General features: G+C 34.4%; 1 protein-coding gene across 1 annotated transcript in view; it reads left to right on the forward strand.

Annotated features, from left to right (window-relative positions):
- RSRC1 (arginine and serine rich coiled-coil 1) overlaps nucleotides 1-25,352 on the forward strand; it is a 434,436-nt gene that overhangs the window by 191,978 nt on the left and 217,106 nt on the right. Inside the window, exon 6 of the mRNA XM_047727597.1 lies at nucleotides 13,946-13,982. Coding sequence (XP_047583553.1) covers nucleotides 13,946-13,982 — 37 coding nt within the window. The remainder of the gene's footprint in view (nucleotides 1-13,945; nucleotides 13,983-25,352) is intronic.

Here is a 25,352-nt window from a genome sequence, read left to right on the forward strand (position 1 = left end):
TTTGACTTGACCAAGAATCTTGAATTCTAGACTGAGTAGTTTATTTTTATTCATTAAACAAAGAAAGAATTTTAGGAGTTTTATTTCCTAGCACTGTTAGGTACTTACCTGCTTAAAGTCACACCTTAGTTTTTTGTTTCCAACTAGAGTATCAGGGTAGTTACATAGGAGACCATCACAGGGAAACCAAAAAGCATCAAAAGATGTTAATACTTGAAGAATTGAATAATCAGTTTCTGAGTTATTGAAAATTTGCTTTTCTCAGGAAAAATATACTCATGTTGCATTTTCTCTCAGTGAAAATATTATTTGTTACTTTTTATTTGGGGTTATTGATTCTGTATTCCGTATAGGTAGATACTGCTTTTGTGAAGTTATTGGGATACAGTGTTAAGACAATGGACTTTCTTGAAAGCAGAAATTTATTTTTAATTGTATTTAAATTTAAAATATTATGAATTAAACTTTATTTAAATACATGTTTATATTTTTATAAATATAATAAATGTATAAGTTTAAGTTATTTCAGTAGTAGAGGTAAAAAATACTGATTTATTTCCCCTTTTAAAAATTATTTAATCCCGGGTGCCTGGGTGGCTCACCGGGTTAAGCCTCTGCCTTTAGCTCAGGTCATGATCTCAAGATCCTGGGAGTTTGAGGCCCCACATCAGGCTCTCTGCTCAGCAGGGAGCCTGCTTCCCCCTCTCTTTCTGCCTGCCTCTCTGCCTACTTGTGATTTCTCTGTCTGTGTCAAACAAATAAATAAAATCTAAAAAATAATAATAATAATAAAAAAAATTTAACCCCATTCCTCCAAGAGAAATTAACATTACATAAAATTCACAAGTGATTTTTAAGTCTAATGACCAGTTACTGTATTTTTACACCCCAGTTTTATTTAGAGTTAGAAATCTGAAACCAAATGTCCAACAATAATGGAGAAGTTAATGTATTACACATCCATGAGCAGAATAGTAGGTAAACAATAAAAATATTACATATAAATGTATTTATTAGCACCTGAGAAGCTGTTTATAATATAAATTAAATAGTGAAATAATTGAAGCTACATAGCAGAAATCAATGATGATCCCATTTTTGTAAGAAAAAGTAGGTATATGCATAAGAATGGAGAAAAAAATAAAACATGTTGAGATATTATGTTGGCTGATGAAAATTTAGGTGATCTTTATTTTCTTCTTCATTAGAACTACATGTGATTTTGAATTTTTCTACAATAAGCACCTATTTTTTGCAGGGCTACTGCTAGCCCATATGATACCTTTGTGCATGTTAGGAAAAGATGTCCCTTCTTCCTGTGGATGCAAGACCACATCAGGATACACTACTTGGATGCAGAGCTTTTAGCTGCCGCTGCCCATTAGGGTTTTTTTTCCTCTTTTCCTCCGTAATGAACAACATGCACAATTGTACATGATGGCCCTGAAAACTTACAAAATAACAATTATTTAAAATTAAAGACTTAACAGGGCAGGGCGCCTGGGTGGCTTGGTCACCTTGGTTACATGTTATTTTATACATGTAAAAATTTAGCACCTGCTTCTGGCTCAGGTCAGGATCCCAAGGTCCTGGGATCGAGTCCTGCATTGGGCTCCCTGATCAGTGGGGAGTTTTCTTCTCCCTCTGCCTCTCCCCCCATTCATGTTCTCTCATTCATTCTCTCTCTCTCTCTCACAAAAGTAAATAACATCTTTTAAAAATAAACGAAAATTATGGGGCGCCTGGGTGGCTCAGCGGGTTAAAGCCTCTGCCTTCGGCTCAGGTCATGATCCCAGGGTCCTGGGATCGAGCCCCACGTCGGGCTCTCTGCTCAGCAGGGAGCCTGCTTCCCTTCCTCTCTTTGCCTGCCTCTCTGCCTACCTGTGACCTCTGTCTGTCAAATAAATAAATAAAATCTTTTAAAAATAAATAAATAAATAAAAATAAAAATAAACGAAAATTAAAGACTAATAGTAATATGACCTTTTCATGTACTATTCTGGGCAGGTGACTTATCTTACTTGACCTCTGCTAGGTTATGGGGTACCTCTGAGCTCACTCCTGCTGCCTCTTCTTCTTTTTTTTTTTTTTTTTAATTTTCAGCCTAACAGTATTCATTGTTTTTGCACCACACCCAGTACTCCATGCAATACGTGCCCTCTCCAATACCCACCACATGGTTCCCCCAATCTCCCAGCCTCCGCCCCTTCAGACCCCTCAGAATGTTTTTCAGAGTCCACAGTCTCTCATGGTTCACCTCCCCTTCCAATTTCCCTCAACTCCCTTCTCCTAACTCCCCTTGTCCTCCATGCTATTTGTTATGCTCCACAAATAAGTGAAACCATATGATAATTGACTCTCTCTGCTTGACTTATTTTACTCAGCATAATCTCTTCCAGTCCCGTCCATGTTGCTACAAAAGTTGGGTATTCATGCTTTCTGATGGAGGCATAATACTCCATAGTGTATATGGACCACATCTTCCTTATCCATTCGTCCGTTGAAGGGCATCTTGGTTCTTTCCACAGTTTGGCGACCGTGGTCATTGCTGCTATGAACATTGGGGTACAGATGGCCCTTCTTTTCACTACATCTGTATCTTTGGGGTAAATGCCCATTAGTGCAATGGCAGGGTCATAGGGAAGCTCTATTTTTAATTTCTTGAGGAATCTCCACACTGTTCTCCAAAGTGGCTACAGCAGCTTTTCCTGCCTCTTCTTTATTCAAATGCAGTCAGTTCTCCAGGATCCAGCTAAAGTTACCTCTTTGACATATTTCCCAACCACTCTAATACATATGGCAGTTTCTGTTTTTTCTGAATTTGAGCTGGGTCAGGAACATGTATTGAAAGGGTGGTGGTGAATGGGTTGCATCTCACCTGCTGACTCAAGACAACCAGCGATATAACTCCTTAGAGCACAGTGTTGAGAAAGATTCTTGAGCTGTGTCTGGCCTCAGTGGGAAATAGGATTGTCATTGATTATGAATGTAAATCCTGCATGTGGGAAATAGCAAATAGGTAGCATGTTCACATGCATTTTCCCTGCCTGGCATGGACATTAATTATTTCATGTAATAGTCTTGGTTTGACAATGCTGTTTTAAATATCTAAGGCATAGATACCATATCTTAATACTTGTATTTTTGTTGATTATGTTTGGTTATGTTACTCTTTTTGTTCTGTTATCTACTCAAAATTTATTGTGGAGAAAGGTATAAGGGTGCTCAGTAAACAAATTTCCCTTGTTTTTCATTCTTGATGTTCCAGGTCTCTTTCTAGTATAATTTCCCTTGTATCTAAAGCATTTCTTTAGCAGTTCTTTAGATCAGATCTATTGGTGATGAAATCTCTCATTCGGTCTTCTGGGCAGGCGACTTATCTGTTACTTAGAACACAACTGCAAAAATATTGAAATCTATTTTCTTTCCTTTGTCGACCATTTCAGTGAACTTCAGAACCTGTTTATCTGAATGACTATAAATGGCTTAATTGATACATACCAACTTAAGTGTTCAGCTTTTCTCTGCAGTAAGCTCGTGTGTATAATATGTCCTTAGCTGTTTAATATGGTTAGTGAATGCTCACTAGTATTTGTAAAACTAACTAAAGACTCGCCTTTTCCCTGTAGTCTTGAAGTTAGGTAGTTTGTTTGTTTGTTTGTTTGTTTAAATTTAATTTAATTAAAATATAATGTATTAGTGGTTTCAGAGGTACAGGTCAGTGATTCATCAGTCTTTATAATACCCCGTGTTCATTAATCACATGCCCTCCTTAAAGTCCATCACCCATAAACTACTCTTAAAAAAAGAGAATAGTACATGTAAAATTCAGTAACCATGCCACATTTGTTTGTGCAAATGATTTTTAAGTTCTGAAGCAGAATTTATTGCAAATAATAGTCAGATAAAAATCTACTTGTAAAATACAAACATCTGAAAACTATCATTCTGAATTGCGGTAACATAAGAATATATCGTCAGAGCCAGTGATTTGCAAGATAGTCTGTAATCAGGAGAAAAATGCTGAGAATTCTAACCAAACCTGGTAAATTGAAATTGTGAACTCCAGAAAGATCTTTTGGCAACTTAGAGCTGATATTCTATATATTTCTTTTGTTTGCTTGGTTGGTTTTGAGAGGGGAGAGGGACACAGAGAGACAATCGTATGCAGGCTTCATGCCCAGTTAGAGCCCCACACAGGGTTTGATCTCAGGGTCCTGAAGTCATGACCTGAGCCGAAATCAAGAGCTGGACACTTAAATGACTGAGCCACCCAGCCGCCCCATCTGTATGTTTCTTATTGGGATTAAAATGTAAAAAGCATCAGATAATTGAGAACTTATTTTTGCTTACTTTCAACACATGTTGAAACACATTCTGCTCTTTTCAAAGAGATCAGGATATTAGAATGTGCTTATGCCAGGATATACATACTATTTTTACTGGATGCCAGACATTGGGCTAAGCCTTTTATATGTTTCTGTTATTTGAAAAGTAGACTGACTTTCACTAATAGGTACTACAGTTAAAACCAATATTAAGGTGATTTAAAAAGCTAACATCTGTAAAGATATTTCTTGATTTTGAAAGTGGAATGCAGTCATATGGTCCATTATTAGTCTGTCATATTGAATCAGTATTTACTGAGTGACTTCTATATATATGCTGATGATCTTTTTAATCCTTTTTTTGAATTTCAGAATGGAAAAATAAGAGAATATCTATAACTTGACAAAGTTATTTAGAAAGTAGTAGAGTTAGAATTTGAATCCATGTTCTTCTGAGTTTTATATATTACCAAATTTTTCATTAATAACATTTGATATGTAATATATACATGTAAAAACTTATCAGTGATTATTTGAGATGGGAGGTGTAGATACTTCTATAATTTAAAACTCAAGCTTTTAAAAACCTTTTCTGCCATTATTTAAAAAACAAAGTCAGTGTAATTTTTGCTTTATGAGATAGACAATAAAAAATTAATTTTGATAAGAATTTCTTGTAGCTCTAGGAAACTGCAGCGTACTAATCTTTTAAAAGTGAATAATATGCTTAGTTCATGGCAAGAAAAAAACCTGTAAAATTTTTTCTTTAGGAGTTACTGTGTTTTCCATAATTATTATATGTGTTCAGATTTATATGGGATAATACATACACATTACTGATTATAAATGTATTTAATATTTTATTTCCTAAAGACTTGATCAGTGAAATGATACTTTAATGCTACTTTAGTTAGTTATCTTCATTATAGTCTGAGTATTTTACAACTAAATATCCAGTGGATTTTGGCTGCTCTATGAAATGTCTTTAGTTTATATTTCTTTTGTTATTTTTCTACTCTCCACTTTCCTTTTGAATGTCTTTTATTTATTTACTTTTTAGATGTTACTTTTATGAATAAATCCATAATAGATTTCAGATGTAATAAGGAATAATGGGAAAAATCATTTATTGGGAGAAGCAAATCATTTAAAAAAATTTGTTTGTATTTTGTAGGTTTACGTGTAAAATATTAAGAATGAAGGAGAATGCCTTCATCAGAAGGAATAGAGTTTTTAAAAAATAAATACTATTGTTAATTGTGACTCTTTGATCTGATTCCCTTAGACCATTATAAAACCTGAATGATCACTTTGGTATAATATTGTTCCCATGTGAAAAACAAAACAAAACAAAACAAAAAAGAGTCTGTTCCTAGTAAGACTAGTTCTAAGAAATCTTACTGTATTTGTTTGGAAATTTTCTAAGGGGATATAAGCTTTATCATAACACAGTTTTGGATTTAGAACATGCTTCCTTTGGCAAAATAATGAAACATTTGCCACAAAGTTAAATTAGTATCCTTTTTAAAAATTTCTTGCCTGCCATGTCATGATTGATGCATAGCATCTTTCTTCTGGAAAGAGACCTAACATTGAAACTGACGGGTGCCACAAGGTTTATTTAGGACAACCACAGCCTTGTCCCAGTTAGTTTCAAAATGTCTGCCTTATACATGTTGAGCCACTGCATTTCCTGCTTTAGAGCCTCGTGTAATGCCAACATTACTATCTGTGCTGCCTCAACTACAAATTGGATGAACAGCCCGTGACACTTTTTCAATATTATTACATTAAACCAAGTGGATTTTGATTGATAACCTAATATTCAACTAATGCAAAACATCAATCATGGCAAGTATATTAATTATTTAATATTGCAGTCTAATTCAGAAATCGATGTGCTGCATGAGGGGAAGGGAAACTCATGGTTCCCAGAAGATTTAAGACAGGGAATGATTAAAAAAAGACCTGCTGTACTCCTGTGTGTTAGTTCGATACAAATCTTTATTCATTTGCCAATAATTTCTTCCCATTTTCCACTTCAAGACCATTTTATCAGTTTTGAGACCTATAATTGAATTAAGTCTGCTTTCAGCACAGGGCAAAAGGAGTTGCACAAATATTGATGAAGTCATGACAGGGACAACCCAAGAGACAGACCGCTAAAGAGGACAGGCTTTATACCATTTGTTGCAGGATCCCTCTGTCAATGTCTTGGATCTTGCCTCTCTATTTAAAAAAAAATTCATTAAGGTTTTTGGAACCACTTTAAGACTTTCATATTTAAATATCTATTATAATAACAGACTTCTATAGTATATTACAATTTATTGTGTTTATAGTAATCCTTCATATACATAATCTTGCTTCTTTTGTCACATCAGTGGTGGACAGTTTTAGCTCAGAGAAGTCAGATTATTACCAAGCTCATGCAACTATTTTGTAGTATAGCTTAAATTTGAGTTTAGGTATTCTGCTTCTAGAACCAAAGTTGTATATCATGCTGTCTTGTGTAGTATCATGTACTCCTGATGTTTTATTTGTGTTGTTGTTGTTGTTTTTTTTTAAGATTTTATTTATTTATTTGACAGACAGAGATCACAAGTAGGCAGAGAGGCAGGCAGAGAGACAGGAAGGGAAGCAGGCTCCCCACTGAGCAGAGAGCCCAATGTGGGGTTCGATCCCAGGATCATGGGATCATGACCTGAGCCGAAGGCAGAGGCTTTAACCCACTGAGCCACCTAGGCGCCCCTATTTGTGTTGTTTTGAGATGGCCCCTCTTCCTTGTCTTTCTGCCTTCTTAAGTAAAACTAAAGAAAACTGATTTTCATGGAAAACTTGTTCAAACTTTGGTGTCCCAAACTGTGATACATACTACATTTTAGGAAAATGCAAACCTTCTGGGTATACATAAAATTTCTTGATCTATTGTATCTTTTTTGGAATAGAGTATCCTTTTTCATATATATCTCTCTCAAAAATGTGTATGTGTGTATATGTTCTTTGGATGAAAGAGTAACTTAAATATATTTTGTCATTAAACTTAACCACCCCAGTTCTCTTTTGGTTCATGTTTGCCTCGTTACTCCTTTTACTATCCCTTTTTTGGAAATTTTTCTGGAAATTTTCCTTTTCCTTTAACACTTTATCTTGGCAGTTCATACTATATATCTTATACTCTAGCATTAGTGTTGAGAAGTTTGATGTCAGTGTTATTCTTCCTGTATGGAGGGATATGCCTGTTCTTTCTGGAAGCCTTTAGCCTTTGCTCTTGATCTGTTACAGTCTTAATAATCCTTATATTATGCTTTGCTGTGGATTTTCACTTAACTATCCTGTTCACTGCTCTGTGTACCCTTTCTGTCTAAGATTTGAGTAATTCTATATCTGGGAATTTTTTGTTATTATTTTATCAGATATTTTTTTCTCTTCTGTTTTGTCTTTGCTTTCCTTCTAGGGTTCCCATTATTAGATGTTCACACATCTATTCCTCTTCTTAACTTTATCTGTGTTTGTTCTGTCTTTCATCCCTTTCCTATGCCATCTGGGAGAGTTCCACCCATTGGTTCCAGCTCACCAATTTATTCTCAGTCTGTAGCTATTGTGCTTTCAATTCACCCTCTGAGTTCTTTATTTCAAACTACTGTATTTTTAATACCCCCATCTCATATTGATTCCTCTTCATTACTGTTTTTTTTGTACTAAATTTCTAAAAATCTTTTATCTTTAAAGATTTATTACGCTTATAGGATATTCTTGCTCAGTCTATATCCCCCCCACCCCCCCGATAAGGTTGCTCCATTTGTTGTTTTTTATTCCTGTGCTTATTCACCTCAGAGGTCTCACAGTTTTCCTGTGGACTTCTCTTATATTTCTTTGCAACACTGAGCTGCCTTGGCTAGTAACTTTAATCTAAGGAGAGCGGTAAGTCTAGGATGTGGCTTGTGCTTCTCTGAGATAATAGAAAAACTAGAGTGCAAAGCCTCTAGTGTTGGACTCTGGCCTGAATCAACCACATTTTCCACTGTGTCCTCATATTCGTTTAGAAAAACAAACAAAGCAAAACAAAATAATCACACACCACACATGTACACACAACCCCCAATACTACCCTCCCAAATAACCACCTGCTGTTGGAGTTGCCTTGTTCTTTTGTGGTCTGGAGAGAGAGTTGGGCTGGGGAGCACCCCTCAGAGACCTGAACTGGTTGCTTGATTCTCCATCCCACCTTGTCTTCATGTTTAAATGTCAGACCGTTATTAGTTGAATACATACTATGATGCAGGCACTGTATTGGGTGCTGGCATATAAAAATTTTAAAGATACAATCCATGTTCTCAAGGAGTTTTCATTTTAGTGGTGTCATTGGGAAGGTAATTAGGTATTTATAATAAAGTATGATAAATTATGTGATGAGAACACATGGGAAGAGTTGATTCGTTCATTTATGAGGAAGGGAGGCGGTTTCCTTCCTTGTATGGATTGAGTCTTGAGGATGTTTTGTTGTTGTTGTTTTGATTTGATTTTGTTTGTAAGCTAGATGAGGAAAGACTAGAGGAGGCCAGGTGAAAAGGAGCATTCCAGGTAGAGAGAGCGAGTGGTTCAGGGGTGAGGGAAGCCAGGTTAATTTCTTATGGCTATTGCTGTCACATTTTTGGCAATGTAGCTTTGGCAAGATAACAGGGAATGAGTAAACTGGAATGTAGTAGGATACTATGTATTCTAAAAAGGAAATGACATGAACAGGCTTAACATTTTAGAAGACCTTGCTATATTATGGAGAATGAGTTAACATGGGGCAAGGCAGGAGCCACTGGGACCCATTAAGAGGTTTTGCAGTAACCTGGGAGAGAAAAGATCATGACCTAAAGTTAATTAGTAGCTGTGAAGATAGAATTCTATCTATCAATTCTAAATCAATTTAATCAATTCTAAATGATTATTACGGATGATGGGTCACCAAGACTCTGTGGTTGAATACATTTGTTTACATTTGGTAGTGGAAGAAAGGGCCTATGTCAAGGATGATGTCTAGTTTTCTTTCCTGCGTACCATTCAAAATGCCTATTTCGTAAATATCATTTAATTAAAGAATCACTTGGAAATATAACAAAGCAATAGTCTAACCAACTTTTTTTTTTAATTTTTTTTTATTTTTTCAGCATAACAGTATTCATTATTTTTGCACCACACCCAGTGCTCCATGCAATCCGTGCCCTCTACGATACCCACCACCTGGTGCCCCCAACCTCCCACCCCCCACCCCTTCAAAATTCTCAGATCGTTTTTCAGAGTCCATAGTCTCTCATGGTTCACCTCCCCTTCCAATTTCCCTCAACTCCCTTCTCCTCTCCATCTCCCCTTGTCCTCCATGCTATTTGTTATGCTCCACAAATAAGTGAAACCATATGATAATTGACTCTCTCTGCTTGACTTATTTCACTCAGCATCATCTCTTCCAGTCCCGTCCATGTTGCTACAAAATTTGGGTATTCATCCTTTTTTCTTTTCTTTTTTTTTTTTTTTTACAGCTTTATAAACATATATTTTTATCCCCAGGGGTACAGGTCTGCGAATCGCCAGGTTTACACACTTCACAGCACTCACCATAGCACATACCCTCCCTAATATCCATAACCCCACCCCCCTCTCCCAAACCCCTCCCCCCATTAACCCTCAGTTTGTTTTGTGAGATTAAGAGTCACTTATGGTTTGTCTCCCTCCCAATCCCATCTTGTTTCATTTACTCTTCTCCTACCCCCTTAACCCCCCATGTTGCATCTCCTCTCCCTCATATCAGGGAGATCATATGATAGTTGTCTTTCTCCGATTGACTTATTTCACTAAGCATGATACCCTCTAGTTCCATCCACGTCGTCGCAAATGGCAAGATTTCATTTCTTTTGATGGCTGCATAGTATTCCATTGTGTATATATACCACATCTTCTTTATCCATTCGTCTGTTGATGGACATCTAGGTTCTTTCCATAGTTTGGCTATTGTAGACATTGCTGCTATAAACATTCGGGTGCACGTGCCCCTTCGGATCACTACATTCATATCTTTAGGGTAAATACCCAGCAGTGCGATTGCAGGGTCATAGGGTAGTTCTATTTTCAACATTTTGAGGAACCTCCATGCTGTTTTCCAGAGTGGTTGCACCAGCTTGCATTCCCACCAACAGTGTAGGAGGGTTCCCCTTTCTCCGCATCCTCGCCAGCATCTGTCATTTCCTGACTTGTTCATTTTAGCCATTCTGACTGGTGTGAGGTGATATCTCATGGTGGTTTTGATTTGTATTTCCCTGATGCCGAGTGATATGGAGCACTTTTTCATGTGTCTGTTGGCCATCTGGATGTCTTCTTTGCAGAAATGTCTGTTCATGTCCTCTGCCCATTTCTTGATTGGATTATTTGTTCTTTGGGTGTTGAGTTTGCTAAGTTCTTTATAGATTTTGGACACTAGCCCTTTATCTGATATGTCATTTGCAAATATCTTCTCCCATTCTGTCAGTTGTCTTTTGGTTTTGTTCACTGTTTCCTTTGCTGTGCAAAAGCTTTTGATCTTGATAAAATCCCAAAAGTTCATTTTTGCCCTTGCTTCCCTTGCCTTTGGTGATGTTCCTAGGAAGATGTTGCTGCGGCTGACGTCGAAGAGGTTGCTGCCTGTGTTCTCCTCGAGGATTTTGATGGATTCCTTTCTCACATTGAGATCCTTCATCCATTTTGAGTCTATTTTCGTGTGTGGTGTAAGGAAATGATCCAATTTCATTTTTCTGCATGTGGCTGTCCAATTTTCCCAACACCATTTATTGAAGAGGCTGTCTTTTTTCCATTGGACATTCTTTCCTGCTTTGTCGAAGATGAGTTGACCATAGAGTTGAGGGTCCATTTCTGGGCTCTCTATTCTGTTCCATTGATCTATGTGTCTGTTTTTGTGCCAGTACCATGCTGTCTTGATGATGACAGCTTTGTAATAGAGCTTGAAGTCCGGGATTGTGATGCCACCAACTTTGGCTTTCTTTTTCAATATTCCTTTGGCTATTCGAAGTCTTTTCTGGTTCCATATAAATTTTAGGATTATTTGTTCCATTTCTTTGAAAAAAATGGATGGTACTTTGATAGGAATTGCATTAAATGTGTAGATTGCTTTAGGTAGCATAGACATTTTCACAATATTTATTCTTCCAATCCAGGAGCATGGAACATTTTTCCATTTCTTTGTGTCTTCCTCAATTTCTTTCATGAGTACTTTATAGTTTTCTGAGTATAGATTCTTAGTCTCTTTGGTTAGGTTTATTCCTAGGTATCTTATAGTTTTGGGTGCAATTGTAAATGGGATGGACTCCTTAATTTCTCTTTCTTCTGTCTTGTTGTTTAACCAGCTTTTTTTTTTAAAGACCAGATTGCTATTCTTGATTCCAAAATATAAATAGTTGAAAAAATTAGGGGATTTTCCCTAAGTTGATGACAAACTCAATAGCAGAACTAACCCAGAAATGAAATTATTCGTAGTCTTTGTTTATCCCATTTTGCGTGGATGTTCATGTTGCTTTCAGAATCATTGTTGTATATAATGATGAGATGGTGCTCAAACCTTGCTGCCGAAGTTACGTGACATACAGCATACTGTCTTACTACCTTTCTAAAATCCAAAATATTCTGATGAAGCGTGTCTGATTCTAGTGGTCTCAGATTGTAAATTATGGACTTATACTTTGAATCTGAGCATTTTTGTTCTTTTATACTGCAGTGTTATTTTCTAATAAGAACCATTATGTGACAATGTAGCCTTGGGGGGAGATGAAGTATATTCGTATTATATAGTGCAAACTCTGAGTTATATTGCCAAATGAAGGGACAAAATAGTGAATGTAGTATGCTTCTGTTTGGGTTTAAGAAAAGAAAGACGGAGGAGGAGAAAGACACATGCACACACACACACACAGCGTATCTTTAGAAGGACAAACAAAGAGCTAATATCTTTGCTTGAGAACAGGGAGTCAGTGATGGGAGGAAGACTCCGTTTATTGTAGTGCACACACACATGCATTGCACTGGCCAACGTTTCACTATATGCATTATTTTTTTGTTTAAATTTTAAATTGCATGGTGACTAGATGAGAATGTCCTTGTGACAACGTAAAGATTTATTTGACTTCTAGCTCCAGTAAATGCATTGAATTTATAATAATAAAGTTAAAAATAATTATTTATGTACCTATTCACCTTTTCTAATTCCTTGTTATAATTTATTCCTGTCATTTGTCATTAGGACTGCATCCAGAGAATGAGTTTCAGAAATCCTTAAATTTTAAAGTGTTGAATATATAGTATTGCTAAGATTGCCAGGAGCAGAAAGTAGAGAAGGGAATGGCTGAAGATGAGTGCTAATCTGTAGATGCTGGAATTTATTCCCAGTATGCCAGACTGGGCAGTGAGAGCAAAAGTTGGAAGACATGAATGTAGTTTTCAGGGAGCACATCTGAAGGGGAAAACGATGGGGAGATTTGGAAAGATTGAATAGCAAGACAAAGGAAACAGAGGGAAGTATATTTTTGGCAGTCAGAATTGGAGACGGAAATAGAAGAGAAGTAAACTTGGGGCCCTTGTAGAGAAAGAAAGAGGTGTGAGGGAAAGATTAAACATCATGAATGCAATTCTGTTGTTGGATGTTTTATAATTATTCTCTGCAACATGGTAAAAGTATACTTTCATGTTAAAAATACAAGGCTTGGTATTTATGATGGAATTAAAATACTACTTGGTCTGAGTGAGGAAGTTCTAAGTTCATTTGTCACTACTAAATTAATATTAACTAAAATTGGAAAAAATTCAAGTATTTGCCACATTTTTCCAAATATATATTTAAATTATCTTTGCTATTGACACGGTTATTTGTATTTTTAGTTACATCAGCAGTTTTTTTTTACAGTGAAAAGCAAGAATTAAATACTTAAAGTATATCATATTTGATGTTTGTGTCTTCATTGGTGATATTTTGTTTTTTAATATTACAGCAGTCTTACGTTCTGATTTGTAGTGTGCATTAAGTTACTAAAATTAATGTTAAGGAAAAATTTGTTAAGATGTGGTTATTAAGATATGTAGTCACAAACATGTTCTTTACATGTATATTTTTTATATAAAATGCAGTCATTGGTAGATCGATATTTGATAAAGCAAGTAGAGTAAAATGTCAGTAGTAGAATCTAGATGGTAAATAGAATGTGTATAAACATTTTTATAATAAATATTGGAGAAAACATAAACTCTAATGAAAAAGCTAATGTGAAATAAATACTGTATGATAAAATAAATACCTTAAGATAAAATAACAGTACTCTTGACTTCCTTTTGTTCCATGAGCTGACTGAAAAATCTGAAACAACTATTAGTGGAATCCTAATTTTAGTGATAATATTATTAGATGTAAATAAATTATCTGCTTCCTTTTGGTGGAAGTTGCTTTGTCCTTAAAAACAGTGTTATTGTGAACGTTAAGTGCAGATAATATGAAAAAATCATAAGGATTTATAAAATGCATTTGAGGTAAATGTAAATTATAACAGACAACTGTTTAGCAACTATTTAGAACTTTTATTCTTCTATTTTAGGGAATCTGGAAACATCAAGGCTGGATTAGAACATCTGGTAAGTTCTAATTTTCTCTTGAACATTTGCATCATCTTTGATATCTGCATTCTAAATGAACACTTTTGAATGAGCTTTGAATACCTTGTATTGAGAAAGTCAACCATTTCCCAAAGGGTCAGCTTACTGTTATTATGTGAAGGCACTTACATTTTCATTTATCTTACCATTTCAAGGGAATTTAAAATTTTTTTAAAATTACTTTTTTTTTTTTTTTTTTGATGTAGAGATGAAATAAAATGGATGACAATCCTTGGATTGATGATTGCTTTAATTATAAACAAAAATGTTTGGTGTAGAATTTTTGGCATATCTTGATCTGACAAAAACAAGCTTGTGTTTTAAGAAAAACACAATCAAATATTGCATGCATAAATATGGTATGTTTTAGCAATTTAACGGCTTTGAAAGAAGGGCACAGCTTTGTTTTTCCTGATGTCTTTGCTTTATGAATAATGCATTGGTTTAAACTACATTCAGTTTTAGAATATAAAATAATTGAGATGCAAAATTTTTGGTTTAAGTAAACATTTTTAAAGTACAAATGAAATTCAGACTGACTTAACATTAAAATCTATCCATTGATCAAAAAATTAGAAAAAGTGTTCTGTTATACCAGGTCCAAAATTCATTTAGCTTCCTGCATTGAGTGTTCATTACAACATTAAGTAGTTCATTTAAACAGAGCATTATAAAGTCATGCTCTGGTTTCTGGTCAAATCCAAATGTTGAATAATTAATGATAGAGATTCTTTTGTAAATACAATCTAAGTACTTTTTTAATGCAAGACTTCATTCGTATATCATATTGTAGCTTTGTTAACTATTAATGTGCTTTCTTTTGCTCCCACAAAAGCAAACAGTAGCAAGAGGCATCTTCACTTTGACTTATAGTAGTTTTAGAGTTAGAAGGGATTTTTGGTTTTCCTTGCAGTAGCTAAAGGAAACTGAGGAAACCCAGACTTTTAAAAAATGAGCCTAAAAAGTACAAATTAATTATTAAAAGCAATATATGACAGCCTAGTTAGAATATTTGAACTTTATATTTGTCTAGATTAGATATAAATAAATAGCATTGTTATTCTTATTAGAAATTATTTCCTGAATCCCTGTTTGTCACTTCTTAGTGGCATATATATTTAGGACATATGGACATTAGAATAAAAATGTTAATCTAAAACATCAAATTCCAGTATCAGTTGGGGGCTTATAATAAGGAAGAATAGCTACCATTGTGCCAAAATGAGCTGTCTTTTATATTTATCATACAAATTATTACTTATTAAAAAGACTTCATTTTCACTTGTTTCATATTTCTCAGTAAATAGTAATGAATTAAATATTTTAGTTTAAATTTTACATTTTTAATATTTACTAGTATGAACTCATTTTCAGTGACTCTTTAATATGTTTATATTCTACTTATAATCTTATTCAGCACTGGTTTTCTAAGTGCCTTGGGCTGCCAGGAAGGCTCCCCAAAGCAGGTGGCACTCCAGACTGTCACTGCCCACTTTAATCGGAGTAGTTCCACTTTTAGTTATTTTATAAATTTTTAAATTTTAAAATAAGATTTTATTTGAAGAAAATTTTCCAACTGAAAACAGTTAAAACCTTTGATTAAGCATAGCTACTTATTACAGTCAGGAGTAATTATTAATTATTCTTTTCTAATCTTGACCCTAAGTTATATTCCATTTTTATCTACGTCATATACATCAAATATATTTCAAAGATAATGCATTTTAGAGATGAGAGAGCTAGGATTAGTATATCAGGTAGTGGGAAATGGATTATTTTAATGCATCTTATCTAGGTTGTTCAAAAGACTCTAGAAGTTGACATTGTAAAATCGACCCACTAACTGTGAACTATTAGCAGTAATGTGAATGTATGAATATATAACATAATATCCTATATATACACATGTATACATATCATACTGCTTTGTGCACTACTGTCCAGTAAAGTTGGTGATAGTCTTCACAACTGCCTAGAGGGAAGTGAATTCAAGAATTTATTGTCTGAGCATTAATGAAACCTGTCTAGCAGCTGTGCACGCCTTAGGTTTGTGTCTCTCCAGTTTCCAGCTGAGGAGATACATAGAGCCCTTGCCTTCTAGCACATGCAGCCCTTCTTTGCATTGGCTGTGTAGCTAAATACAATTAGAATTATAGCTTCTAATAGATTGATCTTTAAAAATATATGGTGTAAAATTAAGAACATCCCACACGTGTGGAATTAATTCCTTTTTTATGTATACTTTAGTCTTTGCTTTTTCAAATTTACTTGAATTACAGAGAATTAACAAAAAGCAAAATTAACAAAAAGTAAAAGCAAGTATAAATTTAAATAAGAAAAGGGCTTCTGGCTGACTCAGTTGTTAGAGGATGTGACTCTTGATCTTGGGGTTGTAGGTTCAAACCCCACTTTGGATGTAGAGATAGCTTAAAAATAAAATCTTTTAAAAATGAAAAATAAAAATAAATAAGCTAAGAAAAATTACATAGGCAGCATGTTATACTTGCCACAAGGACACATACATAGCATAGTTGCACTGCCTTTGTATTCTGTTTATGGCCTCTTCTTGGTATGTAGTTATCTGTAATCCTAGAAAGGAAAAAGCAGGTCTCAAACTCCTGATTTGGACTTTGTTCTATCATTACTTTTCTATTTTGCTACCTTTTCCTGGGAACTACCCAACTTGTCATTCTTAGCTTAAATTTTTACTATACTGCCTGGTACTATTTTATTTTTCTTTTCACAAACTTGTGTACTATTCATAAAGCCCATGTCTGTTGAAAGTTCTAAACAGGGTCTTTGAAGGTTGATACTCCATTGTTCATTGGTGGTTCTTGCCTGATTATAAATGGAGATTTTCCAACTCTACCACTCACTCCCAGATTTGGTAGCCAGCATTCCATTTTAAGGAAGAGCCCACCCTTAATTCTTGTTTTATCTATTTATTGTGAGCAAGGACTCATGGATCCATTACTTTTCTTACTTATTTTGAAGCTCAAATTGTCCCAGATTTGTCCAGGGAGTATCCTTTCAAAATGGCTTTTAGCTTATTTCTACATACCCCATCTTTTTTTTAAAAGCACCTCCTTATTTGGGGTGCCTGGGTGGCTCAGTGAGTTAAAGCCTCTGCCTTTGGCTTAGGTCATGATCTCAGGGTTCTGACATCGAGACCCACATCGGGCTCTCTGCTCAGCAGGGAGCCTGCTTTTCCCTCTCTCTGCCTGCATCTCTGTCTACTTGTGATCTCTGTCAAATAAATAGATAAAATCTTTAAAAAAAAAAAAAAAGCACCTCCTTATTTTCTGGCACACAAGATGTTCCAGGCTCATTTGAAACCTTCCTTGTCCTACTCATGGAATCAGCTACTTCTTCAAATTGTGACATTTCATTTTAGAGGAAAATGGTATTTATGAGTCAAGGTCTGGACATGTGATATGCCCACTGACTCTGGGATTTCATTACTTCTAGAACTTTTCAGTCCTAGATTAGATAGATAAATAGGTGGGTGGGTAAGTAGGTAGGTAGATACTTAGGATGGATACTTAGATAGTTGGGTGCTTTTAAGAGATTATGAGTCATACTAACACCTCCAATTTCAATCCAAACCACAGAATTCTTCCTTATTCCCCATTTCACATTTGTATTTCCCTTCATTCAGAGTCAGAACTGTGACTCCTAACAACACCAATACATTTACCCATTTGCTTAATTATATAATACATGTAAAATAGTTTCACAACTGCTACAACCATACCTTCTGAAAAATAAAACTTAATAAAAAGTTCAAGATTTATTTCAGGAGTTTATTAAAATTTATGTCGGGTTTATTCAAGAGTTCTTTTTCCCCCTTAAGCGTAGTTAGCTAATTCATTTGAAATATGGTTGCGTGCATTTGTTTCTGTTTGTATTCAGTTTTACGTGTCCTTGTTCCCATTCTTGTTGATTTAATTATATGTTTGGATATCATTATGTTAACATGCTTCTAAAAGTTAAAATACTATACAAAGCTAAAATACTGTACACAGTACATCTCTCAGAAAGGTGTCATTCACTTCCTTTCTAGCTTGTTCTCCTCTATCCTTTGTAGGTAGCCGATTTTCTTAACTTCTGATTTATGCTTCCTGTGTATATTCTTGTATAATTAAGGGTATATATACACTTATTATATATTATAACTATAATATATATTATATATTATATATATGTATACAACTGTATTATTCCTATTTCCTCTATCATACAAAATATAGCATATTATAAATATTTTTTTGTACTTTGCTCTTTTCTATCCTGGAAATCACTCCCTAATTACTGTATTGTTATATTTACTGGGTTTCTTTCTCTCTTTGTGTCTTCTTTATTAAGGGCCTGAGATTTTAGCCTATTTGTATGCCTTCCATACTTTAATAGATGCTGGCAGAAGACATGAGATTTCTGGGCCAGAGACAAAGCTCTGTATTACTAACAGCACCAAAGGTGGCACTACATAGTTATATAGTTTCCTGTGATCTGTGAGCTCCATGGGGTGATGCTGCATACCCAGTGGATTTGTGTCATAGTTGAGGGACTCTGTTCTTTAAGGAGCTGACAGGAAACTGACCCACACTTTCCCTAAGAGAAAGATATTATCTTTAGTATCCTAATTTGGTAACAAAACTACCTTCTGGTGCAGTGGGCAATTCTTTATCTTCCAAGACTGTTTGCTGTATTTGAAAAGATAGCTCTGAAGAAAGGCTTTTGGTTGATATAAGATGTATAGAACCTATGGGAAGATTGTCTCTGAAGAGCTGTTGTTATTATTATTATTATTATTAAGTTTAGGGAGACCTACATTTTTGTTCTAGTGGTTACCTTTGTATTTATATTTTTTATAATGCATAATGCTTTTTCCCCCCTTCATTCTTACTTAACCTTTTATATGGCATCCTCAGTTCCCACCTGTTAACCCTTATGATAGCCAGTGCTCCTGTTGTACTTTGCTTTCCTCCTTTTCCTCCCATTTCTTCTTCTTGTATTCTTGCTACTGTGTTGGAATGTCTGATGTTTGCATACTATTCTTCTATCCATGCTGTCACCCTTTTTTAGAATCACCTTTTAAATTAACTCTCTCTCTCTATATATATATATATACACATATATATATTTATATATTTATACATATATAAATTATATATTATAATATGTTATATATAAATTTAAATATATATTTAAGTTAACTATATTAATATATAATTAACATATAATTAATTATATATAAATATATAATTAATTAATATAGATTGTTTGCTGATATTTCCCCATTCATCTCCTGTTTGTGTGCAACTCAACCACTAGTATATTCCTCAGGTTGGGCTGCTGTGTATAGGATTCCCTGAGCTCTTGCACGTTCTAAGCTGTTTTTCTAGTTTTGCTATTTGAATGACAGCTTGACTGGACATAAAATCCTTGGTTTATAATTTTTTCCCCTTGGCTTTCTGGAAAATGTTATTCTGCTCTTGGTATTTGTGGCAATAGCCTTATTTTCTTACCCTTATGTAGAATTTGATTTTTTTTTTTTTTTTTTTTTTTGTTTGCTTGAGGCATTGCCATTTTTTTCATTGTCCTTATTTTACTAGACTAATTCTCAAAGTCAGATGTTTCTGGCTAATTTTTCTGGCTTTTTCGTATGTAGACTTAAGTTTTCTCATTTCTGGAAATAATTATTTTTGGATTATAGTATTAAATCTTCATTCCATTCCATTGTTTTGTTTTCTCTTCAGAGACTCCAGTTATATATGTATTTCTATGCAATTATAAATAAAATCTTTTTTGCTCATCTTCTATTTCATTCTCTGTCTTTGACTCTTTTTATTACTTTATTTTGTTTTCAAACAACTGAGAAGCAGTTTGCCTGTTTCACATAGTATTTCTTACTAAATTTTCATTCAAATTTATTCTTCCTTGGACATGTTCTAATTTATTCTTCATTTCTGAAATACTTTTTCTTCTATATCTGTTACTATTTTTTGAATATCTGATTCTAGCTTTTCTTATTGTTATTTGTCCAAAAAACTTTTGTGCTTTGGTTTGGTTTTGAGGGGAGAATTTTCATCTCTTGACATGTTTTGATTTGCATTTTCTGTTCACTACTTCTTACAGTAGCTTTATGGGGGAGGTAATTTTATTTCTTTCCATCCTTTCCTTCCTTCCTTCTTTTATAAGTTCTAGACATTTTGTAGACATGGTTCCTAGTTCAAGGGTAACTGCTTCTGCAGTAAAGCAAAATGGTTTCTTTAATGGACAGTGATGGGTGTTGCAGGGATGAAGGAGTTGGCATGTCTTATTTCTGTTTAACCATTTGTTTCTCCTTTCTTTCTTCTTTCGTGTTGCTGTCATATATTTTCGATTTTCTCCCAGAGCAATACTTCCTGAAAGTGGTCCTACTCACTTTTAAGCCCATTCCCTCTAGCTGGTTTTGTGGTAACACCAAAGCCTAGATCTTCACTCTTGGCATTTTAGCATTGAACTTCATTTTTCTGGGGATAATTTTTGTTTGTGCTTCCAGTTATGTATTAAACTTATGACTACCATCAGGGATGGGGATGGGTCTATGAACATTTTTACCTCAAAGGCAAACTCATAAGGAAAATGTTGGAAATCAATGTTGAACAGACCTTGAATCCTGAGTAGTTCTCCTGCTGAATCCTACAGGAATTGTCAGCAGAATTAAACACAAAACATCTTAAAGAGCTCAGTGGCCATATCTATTTAAAGACTTAGAGAAAATAAGTGAATATTACTGCTTATCATGTTGTGCTTAGATTTTATAATGAACTTAAATAACACTTTTTAATCTCATGATGAATCATATACAAATTAAAGACTTTCGGATAGGACTCCAGTAACACAGAAGGGTTGAAGGAAGGGAGCTGGGTAGTTATTAGGTGGTGATATTGCTCCTGATTTTTTTTTTTTTAATGGTGCTCTAAAGGTGTAGAAAATTAACTCTAAGTTCCCCTTTGTTATATCAGAGGGACCTGACTCCGTATTTTTCTACCGTTTTATGTTTTAAAATTCTAGATAATGTGAGTAGTAACCCTTATTGAACTACTGAATGGGGACTAAAATGTTTACTTTTTAGAGTGTTTTTAATGCAGTCAAGTGGGATTTGGTGCATTTTAACCTTTATAATTATGAAAACATACAGGAGCTACAGCCTTGCCATTTGATTACAATATTGCTATCTTTGTTTTATTAGGAACCTATAAAAATAATGCTATCCTTTCCTCTTGGGGAAGAGGGATTGAGATCAGAATATATTAGGTTAAGCTATATGAAAAATTGTCTCTTTTTTAGGCCCAAATAGCTTGTGAGTTGTTTCTTTCAAACAACAAACATGAGTATGTTACTTGAAAGAAGGATGCTGTGCCGTGCTTCCTTTGGTAGGGAATGAAGTGAATTATCCTGATCAGCATGATGTTTCTAAGGCTCCCCTTGTACACTTTTCTGAAAAGTCAAATAATTGGGGGTGAGGTGGGGTGATTTAGGTCACTGCTTCACTCTTTAATATGCTTATGAGTCACGTGGGGATACTGTTTAAACTCAAGTTCTGATTCTCTGGGTCCAGGGTGGGACTTGAGATGCCTCATTTAATAAGTTCCCAAGTGAGGCTAATGCTGCCAGTCCAGCAACCACAAGGAAGAAAGGTACATTGAAAGGTATTGATTTAATAGATGTGTCCTGTCTTTTAGAACACAAGGTCTTCTGCATGTGATGAAGAATCGAGATGCTTCACCCAAGCACCCATTGAGTATGATTTTGGCCTATGAATGATTGGTTGGGTGTTCATAAACCCAGACAGACAGACAGACACTCTACAGGTTTATATAAGGACAAAAAATTCATCATCTAACTCTGCAAGAGTAACAGAAGGACTGTTCATTATTTTTCTCCCTTATTTGCTTCAGATATTAAGTTGTATACGTCAGGGCTAAAGCTGGACACTAGGACTAATACCTTGTTCAGTCTTAGGTAGAAAATTAGATAAGTGATGATAAATCTTTTAGTAAAAAGGGTTACAAGTGTTTACAACTTTAAGTGGGATTTGCTTTCTATTAATAGTTGAATAGCAAAAGAACTCTAGAGCCATACCTGTGGGTTTTTCTCCCCACAGAGGTCTCATTTATGTTTCTTATATTGTATAACATTTGAGAATGGTGACCTACTTGTCCTTGTGGTCAGGTAACACAGTCTGACCATTTTACGTGTAAAAGCAACTGTCATTAATAGCTTGTTTAGCCTATCAGTGGTTTGTAGAATATAGTTGCTGATTGCCAGAAATCTAGGCAGGCCCATTGCTAGCTAGTACATGCTCATCAGTAACACTACTGGTTCTAATAAAAGCCCTTTCCTCTTTGTTTTAGCCTATTTTGCATAGAACTTGCAAATAAAACTGCTGTATTTTAGTTCACAGACTAATAATTCTTTAATACAAGAATAAATATAGTTAATTTAATATTGTAATACTTTTGAAGATTCAGTTGACATACAACATGAACCAGAAAATGCAAACAGAAGTTATAAACCCTATTCTAAAGTCACTTGTCTTTCATATGTTACATTTTAAAATATGTTTTATTTTAATATTTTCCCTCTGTGTTCTGAAAAAATGTTTTTGACATTTGTCCAGATGAGTTTGAGAATATAGTTATCTCAAAATGCACTGACATTACTCATATAGTCTATATATTTATTAAATGCTGATGAAAAATATTTATTGCCTCATATAAGGACTTAAACATAATAGATCCCTCTCCTCCCAGCATTTTAATTTATTTTTCTCACCTAAGCCAATATATATTTGAGGTTTAGGGTAAATGTGTATATTAAAACCGACACTTTCCTCGGACTATGATCATGAGATAAAACAGCATGAAGTTTTTCTTTTTGGAAGGTCAATTTCATAAATCTTTCTCTCTTTCCTTTTAACAAAAAATATGTCTTAGGAATGTGTGTAAATTAAAATACCTTTAATATGGATTAAATGTTAATGTCCTGTTACTGTCATGATTTCTTGGGCAGTTTACAGGTCTTAAATCTGGGAACTGGCTCACATTCCAGTTGGAAACAGTGCCATTGTCAATGATCCATTTCTCTGACAAGTTTTGGTCAGTTATAAGTTTATTAAAAATTTTTCCTTCAATGAATGATTAGTAAATACTACCCACTTATCCAAGCAGCATGAACTTGGGCTTTTTCTGTGCTCCCTCCATCTCCTCACTTCCAAAGGAAGATCTGTTGTTGAATTTTTAAGACATGGTGGTCCAAGGAGAAAATGTTGGCCAGTTAGCTTTAAAAAAAAAAAAGGAAATAGATGACAAAGATGCCCTGCAGTTTTCATGATATTACTAATATCATATTACTAATAGTCTCAGATTTATGTTTAATCTAGGTAAAATTCATTTTCTGAGTTTTATGCACATGTGCTTATTAAAGCTTTGTAGAGTAAAACTAAATATTCCAAGTGCATTAAATCACCACCTACCCTGACTTCCCATTACTCAGGAGTCCATAACTCAGGCTCTCCTGAAACCACCAGAATAACTGAATATTGTATTCTTGTTTTGTTTGTTTGTTTGTTTGTTTGTTGTACTATAGTTTAGGACACTACAGGTTCTGCTTCATTTCAGGAAATCCCACCAGGTACATGGTAGTTATTTCATGACTTTCTCAGTATCTATTATCTGTAACTGCAGAGAGAGCGAGCTAGCAGCAGAGGCAACAAGGTTCTTATTTTGTTTTTCCCATCACAGCATTAGTTGAGATGGAGAATGTCTTTGCTACAGTGGTATCTTTGGCGATACTCATTACCATTTGCCACAGAATCATAACATCTGTATTTAACATACACAGCCTGTTTATTTTAGGAATAGCATAGCACAAGGAGGCAGGAGAATATGATTTTACTGTGTGACCTCCAACACAATGCATATAACCTCTCTGTTTCACTTCCTTCATTTTCTCTTTATTCATAGGGTGTTAAAATAGTCTGTGAAAATTTATAGAAGCACAAGACTTTCTACAAGTATATCATAATTATAAAGAAAAAAATCTTAACTTTTCTAGTTAGGTAAATAACTTCAGATTGCTAAAAACAATATCTCAATTCTAATACACTCACAATGAATTGTGAGAAAATTTTGTCATTTACCTACATCCTCTCCCTTTTAAAAATTTTATTATAAACTTTAAAAGATGATAAAGTAATACATGTTCATTGTAGTGGGTCAAAACTGATAAAGAAAAAAAAATGTATCTTCTCTTAGCTGCCACTAACCCAATGTTAATTATTTAGTACCCATCCTTCTATACCGTTTTCTCTTCCCAGATATACAAATGCACATATATTACATAGTTTTTGTTTATTTATAAAAATGGAATTACACTGTGATATTTTACGACTTGTACTTTTTATTTACTGCTGATACAATATGCATAAATAGACGCATGAACCTGGTTTTTGCTGGAAGTCTGTCAAGATAGTGGAAGTTATTATTACCCATTTTATTTCAAGCATTCATAGGCTAAGTTTGAGGACTACATAATTTGTATTTTAAGGCGTCAGTACAGAGTTAGTTTTATTGCTACTTCTGGGTTACCTCGTTTATAGTAAATGAAAGAACTGGTTTATGATGAAGTTTACAGTGATCAGTAGAGGAAGGAATGGGTTACTTAATTAAAGAAAATCCTGTTTGATATTTGCAAAAAATAAAGATAATTAGAAAAGGAACAGGTGACATCTTTAAATATTTTTCATGTTTTACAATAGGCTAGCATTTTTAAATCTGAAATTTTGATGTAACTGAGTGATACATCTTGCAGTCTTCAATCTTGGTGTTTACCATATCATATAGGGTAATTTATTTCTTTGCTGACCATACCTTTTGATTGAATATTCAGCTTTGTATCCTCAGTACTTACACTTGCAAAATATTTAGTATTTACTGAATTGTTTTGAAATTTAAAGAAAAGTAAATTGGCATATGATTTAGGAAAGTCATCACAATTTTTTTAAAGGGGGGAGGGATTTAGGTTTATTTATTTTTTAAGTTGTTATGACCAGTGAATGAATTTACCCCCAAAATCAGACTGCTGAAAGCTTGAGCTTACAGTGGAAATCATTAGTGACTTTTCTTCCATGATCTGGATAGATGCAGTCTTCTAACTGAGTATATATGAATATCCTTAGTGTTTTTATTCAGAAAGTTAGCAGAGTGCTGCAGAAGCACTGTTTTAGCTTTGGGCGAACTGGTTCTAAGTACTGGCACTTAACCTTTAGAGGATTGGGTTTGATCATACATAAAGAAAGAA

This window comes from Lutra lutra, chromosome 1, assembly GCF_902655055.1.
Source record: "Lutra lutra chromosome 1, mLutLut1.2, whole genome shotgun sequence".
In the NCBI taxonomy this organism is placed as follows: Eukaryota; Metazoa; Chordata; class Mammalia; order Carnivora; family Mustelidae; genus Lutra; species Lutra lutra.